The 11,094-nt window shown below is 37.8% G+C and overlaps 1 protein-coding gene across 1 annotated transcript in view; it reads left to right on the top strand.

Moving 5' to 3' along the window:
* The first annotated feature begins 288 nt into the window (after positions 1-288).
* The window catches only part of LOC115216980 (proteasome activator complex subunit 4), a 121,576-nt gene continuing 110,770 nt past the window's right edge, over positions 289-11,094 (top strand). The window contains exon 1 of the mRNA XM_029786464.2: positions 289-1,015. Within this exon, the coding sequence (XP_029642324.1) occupies positions 813-1,015 (203 nt within the window). The 5' untranslated portion in view covers positions 289-812. The remainder of the gene's footprint in view (positions 1,016-11,094) is intronic.

Here is an 11,094-nt window from a genome sequence, read left to right as displayed (position 1 = left end):
AAGATATGAATGGAATTGTAATGATTCCTAACTTAGTCACACAGGCCACATCTTTTGGAAGCGGTGCAGGAACAATCGATCAAAGTGATCCACCCGCTTCTGTTTGAATGGTATTTATCTTATCGTCTCCAGAACTGATCACAGAACCTGTAGATATGTGTGTGTAATTATATCAGGAAGCCGAGACAGAGATAACAAACAGCCAAATTAATTGTTTCGCTGAAAAAAGAAGAACGAGAAAAAGAAAACGGAAAACCGTCGAGCGGAGTTATCTCCCCTGCAATGTGCGTGCGCAGTGTCACAGAAAAAGGGATTTGAGTTGTGACGATGATGGCAACCGTTTCTTAATTTCTTTCTTTCTCACATTGTTTGTGTTTTTTTTTAAAAGAAAAACAAACAACACTTCTTAAACTCGTTCACAGACTTCTTACGTAATTTGTCTTTTTGGGGGGATTTCTGTTGAAGAATTTCATGCATCGCTATACATGTTTTAACTTGAAATTTAGCGTAGGACATTTGGGGGAAATCTTTCCAGCTTTCTAACTCTCCTCACACATCCGTCTATCTTACATATATATATCGATATATATGTATGTATATTTAAATATATATATATATATATATATATATATTATAGACCTTCTTTGTATGTCTATATGTTTTAAATAATTTTCCTAACGATTGTCATCTCGTTCAGAACGTCCAACATTTCCTGAACATTTTTCGTGCATATCACCTTTATCCTGTTGGTGTCGGTCTCTAGGCTTTTCTCTATCTTATCTTCTATTATTGTAATATTTTCCTGTGTGTCAATGGAGCGACTTTACGACGCTGATAGCCAAGGCTTCAATCCAAATTTGAGAGAAATCATCCACAACCATAACTTGCCATATTATGACGAACTGGAAGCAGAATCTGAGAGAGTTTTGGCACAAATCAAAACTAACTTGGCTCGAACAGTTGAGCTGAGGGACATCAAAACCGGAGCAATACACTGGGTCGAACAGTTATTAAGGTAATTCTCCACTTATTCTTTTTTATATCTTCACTTTCTCCACGCACTCACGTACAGGCATATACGTATATATATATATATATATATATATATATATATATATATAATATATATATATATATATACATATATATATATATATATATACACACGGAGACATGATTTTATACTTATTCACAACAGATGCATAACACACACACACACATATAGTTCTTCCTATAGTTCTTGTGTAACTCTATGTCCAAGATATAAAATTTTGCTGTAACACACTCACACACACACATATATGTGCTAAACTACAATTTGGTTTTCTATCTATCTAGCTATTCACCCATTTATTGTGTATATGTGTACATATGCGTGCATTCGTCTTATTTTAAACACCCCCGTCCCGTTATTGGTGAAATAACTTAGTAACTATTGTACTTCATCGCATTGAATCTTTTATCAAAGTTTAACTGTTTGTATTGTCCATCAGATATGTTTACAATATATGGCACATCCTCACATATACCCAATGACAGCTGGTAAGCCAAAACTGCGAAGTCATCCTTGTGAAAATTAATATGCACTCTAAAGTATTCAGTGATCTTTCACTTTAATGTTAAATTGCAGTTACACACACACGCATGATAGAAAGATTGAACTTGGGTTCGCTTGCACCCAAATTTGTGGGTAACTTTCTCGATATATGTGGAACTTGGTTGCATATAATTCTATATAAACTTATTTTTTTGTTACATACATTAATATATTATATATAACCGCGTGTGTGTGTGTAACCTATTGCACGAAATACTTCCGTTTTTGGAAACCATAAAGCACTTTATTGGCTTATGTAATCCATCATACCTAGAATGCTTGTACCGTACCGTTATTGGCACCAATTAATTCTAGCTGTTTACCAATCAACACCTTTCGGTAAAATTACAGATTATCACCCCCACGATTTTCACTAAGAAAAAAAAAAAAAAACTCGGATTTTTTGCGTGGAATCAAATACCCTGACCTCCTAATATGCTGCAAATCCCATATTTTGGTCCGGAATTGCTCCGGAAAGGGGGGGTAACCCCCTCCCCCGGAATTTTCACAAGGAAAAAAAAAATAACATATCAATAATTTAGAAAAGAAACATTTCTAGAAAATAGTAAATTGAAGTGTCAACAAATTATTGGGCAAAATTGAAGTGTGAACAAATCATTGGGCAAAAGAAGATTTGGCATACTGTCATGCTTTTAGCTGTCAGAAGTGAAAGTCGTCAACTTCGTGTATTTGCGTCAGGTTCGCTGTTAGCCTTATAAAACAATAGAAGTTCAGTTTAAAGTTTATAAATAAATACATTTCATTCCATGTTCTGTTTAAACTTTATAAATAAATATATTCTTGCAGTGTGTGTATATGTGGCTATATGTCTGACTAATGTGTGTGTCTGTATTTATTGTATGTGTGTATAAGTAGTTATATGCTTATATTATCCATTATAGTAATATTTGTCTGTTGAAACCTGTTTTAAGGCGGTCAATAGTTTAATTAAAGATGTATCTATACATGTATATATATATATATATATATATATATATATATATACAGGTGTATATATACATGTATATATATATATATATATATATATATATATATATTATGTGAAATAGAAAGATGAATAATCTTGTTGTAGATTAATCAAAAGTTAACCGATACCTTAGTAGCAAAAATCACAGCAGTAAACAGCACGGTTGGAGGTACAACCATCTGGCGTTGCAACCGTGCGTTGGTGCGGATAATTGAAATTAAAACATTATTGGTGAATTGAAGAATAATGTTTTATATATATATAATATATATATATATATACAGGTGTATATATACATGTGTATACATATATATATATATATATATATATATATATATAAATATATATATATACACATGTCTATATATATACACATGTATATATAAATATATATATATATACACATGTATATATATATACATGTATAGACACATCTTTAATTAAACTATTGACCGCCTTAAAACGGGTTTCAACAGACAAATATTACTATAATGGATAATGTAATGGATAAAATTCAGACAAACTTACCTCTTGCTGTCAAAAAAAGTGGATTAATTCTCAGCAAAACATACTGTTATGCTAGACAGTGGTTTTCAACCAGGGTTCCGCAAGAAGTTGCAAAACTGCTAAAATCGGCAGTAATTTTTAATTCTCCTGTGCAGATATGTGTGCATAAGACTATTAAATTATTGTACAGGGGTTCCTCGAGCCAGTGGAATGTTTGAATTACGCTCTGTGATAGTGTCAGGTTCTAATTTTTGCTTCTGATCTCTCTCTGTGCCGCCCTCTCTATCTCAAACTAATTTTTGTGTAGGTGGAGGTGTGGTGGGGAGACAGATGAACAATGTCTCATGAACCATTTCTTAAACATACACGATATAGTCTATAAATTTGGGATGTTTTTGAAAGATAATATATTTTATCATCAGAATATATATACTTTCTCACACTACAATTAAGGTATATTTATTTTAAATCGTTCATATTTATTTTAAATCGTATATAAGCATATTACTACTTATACACACATACAATAAATACAGACACACACATTAGTCAGACATATAGCCACATATACACACACTGCAAGAATATATTTATTTATAAAGTTTAAACAGAACATGGAATGAAATGTATTTATTTATAAACTTTAAACTGAACTTCTATTGTTTTATAAGGCTAACAGCGAACCTGACGCAAATACACGAAGTTGACGACTTTCACTTCTGACAGCTAAAAGCATGACAGTATGCCAAATCTTCTTTTGCCCAATGATTTGTTCACACTTCAATTTTGCCCAATAATTTGTTGACACTTCAATTTACTATTTTCTAGAAATGTTTCTTTTCTAAATTATTGATATGTTATTTTTTTTTTCCTTGTGAAAATTCCGGGGGAGGGGGTTACCCCCCCTTTCCGGAGCAATTCCGGACCAAAATATGGGATTTGCAGCATATTAGGAGGTCAGGGTACTTGATTCCACGCAAAAAATCTGATTTTTTTTTTTCCTTGTGAAAATTTCGGGGGGGGGGGTAATACCCCCCCCCCCTTTCCGGAGGAATTCCGGACCAAAATATGGGATTTGCAGCATATTAGGGGGTCAGGGTATTTGATTCCACGCAAAAAATCCGAGTTTTTTTTTTTTTTTCTTAGTGAAAATTGTGGGGGTGATAATCTGTAATTTTACCCACCTTTCTTTGTGGTTTCCCTTAATTTTTCTGTCTATTTTATTCTACAAAGAAAATGAAAATGAACAACGAGATTGGCTGTGAAGTATTTCCTCACAAATACATCTTGGTTGCCAAGGAATCCCTAAAGGGCTGTTTGACCTGACAGAAATAGTACATCCACCTGTCTTGCCCCATATTGGTCTTCTATATTGTTGTTCATCATTAGAAAGAAAGGAAAAGAAAGAAAATGGATGAAAATAATAGAATTGTCTTTAATCATGGGTCTACTCGGTCAGAACTGACCTTGGGCTAAACAACTAAATTTACTTCGATATCTTGTGTGATATTTTATTTATATACGAAAAAAGGAAAGAAACATGGAGCATTGGTTGAATAAAAGACTCAATATATGTGTAGAGTGTCATAGTTACTAAAATTCCAGTGAGTGTAACTTCGAAGTTTCGCCCGGTGCGCGGCTTATCCATGAATTCTATATACATATGATATATGTATGTGTTTATGTGTGTTAGTCATGTCTATTGTAAATAAATCGCGATGCTCTCCCTGCTGAACAAACAACCAGTTTCACGTGCTATTGACCCTCTCATCAGACTTGTCCGATATATTTCACCCACCGCGGGAAATCTTATTTTCATGCTGTGCTGCCATCAGATTGTTTGTCGTAGGTAGGAAATATTTTAGAGGGCAATTAAGAATGAATTATTGTTGTTGCTGTTGCTCATGTTCGTGATTTTTGTTAATTGTCGAATGTGAACTGAATATATATATATATATATATATATTTGTATGGAGAGTTTACGAAAAAAAACAAAAGACGAAGACTAGTGGTGTAGACAACAAACAGATGTATTAGTATAATGCTCAGGAATAGAAAAAGTCTTTTACGTTTCGAGCCTATGCTCTTCTACAGAAAGGGACACAGAAAAAACAAAGAGAGAAAGAAATGTGTGTAGTGTCTAACGATCTATCATGGCGACTATATATATATATATATATATATACTAGCTTAAGGTGACCTGCTCTACGTGCGGGTAAGAGTGTGGTTGTTACTTTCTGTTGCTTCCTTTCAGCACGTAAAAAGCACCATCCGAACGTGGCCTGAATAGAAAACTAGAATGGAACACTAGCACACACCACAACATATGACGGTAGAGTATCCCGAAAACATAATAAATACACAGATAAATAAACAAATAGAAATAAATAACTATATTATTATTTTTTTTTCGATTTATTATTATTATTACTAGTATTGTTGTTATACATACATACAAGCATATGTAATGATAATAATAGGTGGATGTAAACACATGAACAAAATAAGAATAAACAACAAAAACAAATTACATGAACGTATATAAACAGAAGATACAAATATTAAAGGGCATCCCCCCCCACACACACACACTAAATAAACATAGACGCACATAGAGATATACGCATGCACAAATGAAGACATACAATAGAAATACAAAATGGCTGACGGTTAGTAAGGAGAGACACAGATAAGAAAGAAGAAAACAAAGGACCACTGATGCGGTCACAGGAGTGTGACGAAAAAGCTCTGGCTGAAATAAGATTAAGAATAATGTAAAAAATAAATAACACTGAAGCAAAGTAACACCAAATATATAGTGCATGTGTTTTTATTGGCTAAACTGGCAAAATGACCATTCCGAAATATAACAATATCTGTTTCAACACACGACTTCACATAAAAAATCTTGCATAACAAATATATATATATATATATATATATATATACATATATATGCCATCAAGATGTAGGACAAGATACTGTGATAGCCTAGGCTTCAGAGGCCCACAGCTCTTCAATATCCTCCCGAAGAACCTGAGAGACCTGCATGGGGTGGATGCAGATGTCTTTAAAATAAAACTGGATCTCTTCCGGTCAGGTGTTCCAGATGAACCAACTTTACGGCAGGAGGTGCAGATGAGGGCAGCTGCATCGAACTCTCTCATGCACCAAATGGCAATTGCTAAAAAGCATTCGTGAAGTAAAATCATGTAGCAACACCAAATGGCGGTGCCCCAGCATGGCCACAGCTCGTAAGCTGAAACTAGATAAAATAAAATAAATATATATATATGATAGATCGTATAGGCGCAGGAGTGGCTGTGTGGTAAGTAGCTTGCTAACCAACCACATGCTTCTGGGTTCAGTCCCACTGCGTGGCATCTTGGGCAAGTGTCTTCTGCTATAGCCTCGGGCTGACCGAAGCCTTGTGAGTGGATTTGGTAGACGGAAACCGAAAGAAGCCTGTCGTATATATGTATATATCTGTGCATGTGTGTGTATATGTTTGTGTGTCTGTGTTTGTCCCTCTAGCATTGCTTGACAACCGATGCTGGTGTGTTTACATCCCCGTCACTTAGTGGTTCGGCAAAAGAGACCGATAGAATAAGTACTGGGCTTACAAAGAATAAGTCCCGGGGTCGATTTGCCCCATTAAAGGCGGTGCTCCAGCATGGCCGCAGTCAAATGACTGAAACAAGTGAACGAGTAATATATATATACAGTATATATAGATATATACATATACATATATATATATGTATGTATATATATGTATATGTATATATATATATACATATATATATGTATATATATATATATATAGATATATACATATATATATATGTATGTATATATATGTATATGTATGTACATATATATATATATGTATATATATATGTATCTACTGTTGGCCCTCTGATGAAAATGGTACTCTTCAAGACAATGCCGAAACCATGGGAGAGATATTGCAGAAACAATATTGCTCTGTTTTCAGCAATCCTGATATGACTGATCTGGGCTGTATCAGTGATGTTACTCCCCAATACACTTTATCGGACATAACATTTGGCGCTCCTGATGTCTTAGCAGCAATAAAGGAAATGAAGCATAATTCAGCAGTAGGTCCCGATAGGTTCCCTGCTTGTGTCTTGAAGATGTGTCAAAACCAACTTGCACCCCCTCTAGCCAATCTGTGGCGGAACTCACTGGATGCTGGATATATACCAGAAGACCTTCTATCCCAGTCTGTTGTCCCAGTTTTCAAAAAAGGAAACAAATCGCTTGCCGTGAATTACCGTCCAATCTCACTCACCTCTCATATCATCAAGGTATTTGAGAGGGTGCTGAGATCGCGTATGACTCACTTCCTTGAGAGTCATAATATGCTGAACCCCAACCAGCATGGATTCCGTAATGGGAGAGATTGCCTGACGCAGCTACTGCATCATTTTGATGACATTTTGAGAGCCTTGGGAGAAGGTTCCAACACTGATGTCATCTACCTTGATTTCAGCAAGGCCTTTGACAGGGTTGATCATAAGATCCTTCTGAGAAAGCTGTCCAATATTGGTGTCACTGGAAAGCTGCTGCAGTGGATCAAGTGCTTCCTGTCTAACAGAACCCAACATGTTGTAGTCGAAGGAGTCAAATCCAGCCCAGCCAAAGTCAGCAGTGGTGTCCCACAAGGCACTGTGTTGGGCCCACTTCTCTTCATCATCTACATAAATGATATTACTGACACCATCAAACACAGTAACATCAGAACCTTCGCTGATGATTCCAAGCTCCAGAAGGTCATCAATGGCGTGGATGACCGAATAAACCTTCAGTCAGACCTACTGGCTGTTGTCCAATGGGCGGAAAAGAATAACATGTTGCTAAATGAAGACAAATTTGAACTGATCCACTTTGGAAGGGAGGACGCTCTGAAACTCCCATACTCTCTTCCTTCTGGAGAAATTCTCATGGCATCCAACAACATCAGAGACCTGGGAGTAACAGTGGACAACAACATAAGCTGGGCTACACATATAAGCAGCAAAGTTGACATGGCCCGCAGAATGTGTTCCTGGATTCTCAGAACCTTCCAGTCGAGAGATTCCCACGCTATTATCCTTCTCTTCTCCACTTTTGCCCGACCCCACCTTGAATACTGCTGTCCACTGTGGTCTCCCTACACAAAACAAAATATTATGAGAATTGAAGCTCCCCAAAGGTCAATCACAAAAAAGATAGATGGCATGTCAGACCTTGACTACTGGGGTAGACTAGAGAAGCTGAAATTGTATTCACTCCAACGACGCCGTGAACGCTACATTATCTGTATGATGTGGAAAATATTCCACCAGCACTGTCCGAATGATGTTGGCATCACCTTCAAAATGCATCCAAGGCTTGGACCACGTGCCATCCGTCCACAACAAAAATCTAAATCGCATCACATAACGACAATACGGCACAACTATTTCACCTCAATTGGACCTGCTCTCTTCAACATTACACCAGGGCACGTCAAAAAAGAAACTGACCACACAAAATTCAAGAAGTCTTTGGACAAATTCCTTCAAACAGTACCGGACAAACCACTCACACCCGGATATGTCTCCGCAAACAATAACTCTCTGCTCGAATGGGCCTTGGTGCCCAAATCCTGAACTGAAAGACTTCGCCAGGTGGTGCTATTAAGTTAGACATGGCCTGGGCCAATACTGGCCAAAACCTTTCTAAGTTATTCTAAGTTATATGTATATATATATAATATATATATATATATTATATATATATGTATATATATATGTATTATATATATATATATATATATGTATATATTATATATATATATATATATATATGTATATGTATATATATGTATATACATATGTATATACATATATATATATATGTATATATATATGTATATACATATATGTATATATATATATGTATATACATATATATCAATATATATATATGTATATACATATATGTATATATGTATATATGTATATATATATGTATATACATATATATATATGTATATACATATATATATATGTATATACATACATATATGTATGTATATACATATCATCGTTTAACGTCCGTTTTCCGCGCTAGCGTGGGTTGGACAGTTCGACCGGGGTCTGGGAAGCCAGGGGCTGCACCAGGCTCCAGTCTGATCTGGCAGAGTTTCTACAGCTGGATGCCCTTCCTAACGCCAACCACTCTACGAGTGTAGTGGGTGCTTTTTACGTGCCACCTGCACAGGTGCCAGGGGGGTCCGGCATCGGCCACGATCGGTTGGAGCTTTTAATGTGCCACCGGCACGGAAGCCAGCCGAGGTGGCGCTTGCAACAGCCACGTTTGGATGGTGCTTTTTTATGTGCCACCAGCACTGGAGCCAGTCAAGGCAGCATTGGCATCGGCCACGTTCAGACGGTGCTTTTTATGTGTCACCGACACAGAAGCCAGTCGAGGCGACGCTGGCAACGGCCACGTTCGGATGGTGCTTTTTATGTGCCACCGGCACAGGTATCACAACTACTATTTATTTCGATGTTCATGTTCATGACTCAACAGGTCTCCTCAAGCACAGTGGGACATTCTGGAATCCAGGGTACTTTGAATGGGCAGGGGCTATGCGGAAATGGTGCAGGAAGCAGCCCGGGTCTTGGCAGTCACAGCATATCTCCAGAGATATCGGTCCTTCGCCATTGCCTCAGTGAGGCCCAACGCTCTGAGGTCATGCTTGACTACCTCATCCCATGTCTTCCTGGGTCTACCTCTCCCCCTGATACCTTCAACTGTTTGGGAGTGGCACTTCTTCACACATCTCTCCTCATCCATCCGCAGTACATGACCATACCATTGCAAGCGTCGCTCTTGCACACCACATCTGATGCTTCTTATATCCAGCATTTCTCTCAGGGTGCTTACACTCTGTCGTGCGTGCACACTGACATTACACATCCAGCAGATCATGCTAGCTTCATTTCTTTTAAGTCTACGCATGTCCTCTGCAGTCACAGCCCATGTTTCACTACCGTGAAGCATGACAGTTCGCACACATGCATCATACAATCTACCTTTCACTCTGAGCGAGAGACCCTTTGTCGCCAGTAGGGGTAGGAGCTTTCTGAACTTTGCCCAGGCTATTCGTATTCTAGTGGTGATACTCTCTGAGCATCCACCTCCACTACTAACTTGGTCACCCAGGTAGCGGAAACTATCAACTACTTCTAGTTTCTTCCCCTGGAGTGTGATGGAATCTGTTTTCTGAGTGTCTTTGGTGTCTATTGTCCCTGTGCATCTGCCGCACATGAAAGCTATCTTATCAGTTAATTTCCCTTTGATGTTGCTGCACCTCTTATGTGTCCATAGCTTACATTGGGTGCATCTTATGGAGTTTCTACCTACACCTTTCCTGCAGATCGAGCAGGGCCACCTGCCCGAGGGGGTGTGTGCTGAGTTCGCCTTTCTGCTTACTATAACTTTGGTCTTTGCTACATTTACTCTAAGGCCCTTTGATTCTAACCCTTGCTTCCACACCCGAAATTTCTTTTCTAGTTCCGGTAGTGATTCTGCTATGAGAGCCAGGTCATCAGCATAGAGAGCTCCCAGGGGCATCCTGTCTTGAATTCCCCTGTTCTTGCCTGGAGGACTATGATGAATAAAAGAGGACTGAGGGCTGAGCCTTGGTGCACACCTACTTCTACCCGGAATTCTTCACTATATTCGTTGCCAATCCTAACCTTGCTGACAGCCTCTCTGTATAGAGCCTGTACAGCCCTTATTAGCCATTCGTCAATCTCCAGTTTCCGCATCGACCACCAGATAAGGGATCGGGGACCCTGTCAAAGGCTCTCTCCAAGTCCACAAAAGCTATGTAGAGGGGTTTATCTTTAGCTAGGTACTTCTCCTGCAGTTGTCGGACCAGGAATATAGCATCAGTGGTGCTTCTACCCGGCACAAAACCGAACTGCATTTCATCTAAGCAAAT

This window comes from Octopus sinensis, linkage group LG11 (assembly GCF_006345805.1).
Source record: "Octopus sinensis linkage group LG11, ASM634580v1, whole genome shotgun sequence".
Taxonomy (NCBI): Eukaryota; Metazoa; Mollusca; class Cephalopoda; order Octopoda; family Octopodidae; genus Octopus; species Octopus sinensis.
Note: the sequence above shows the minus strand (reverse complement) of the source record. Positions and strands in the feature narration are given on the sequence as shown.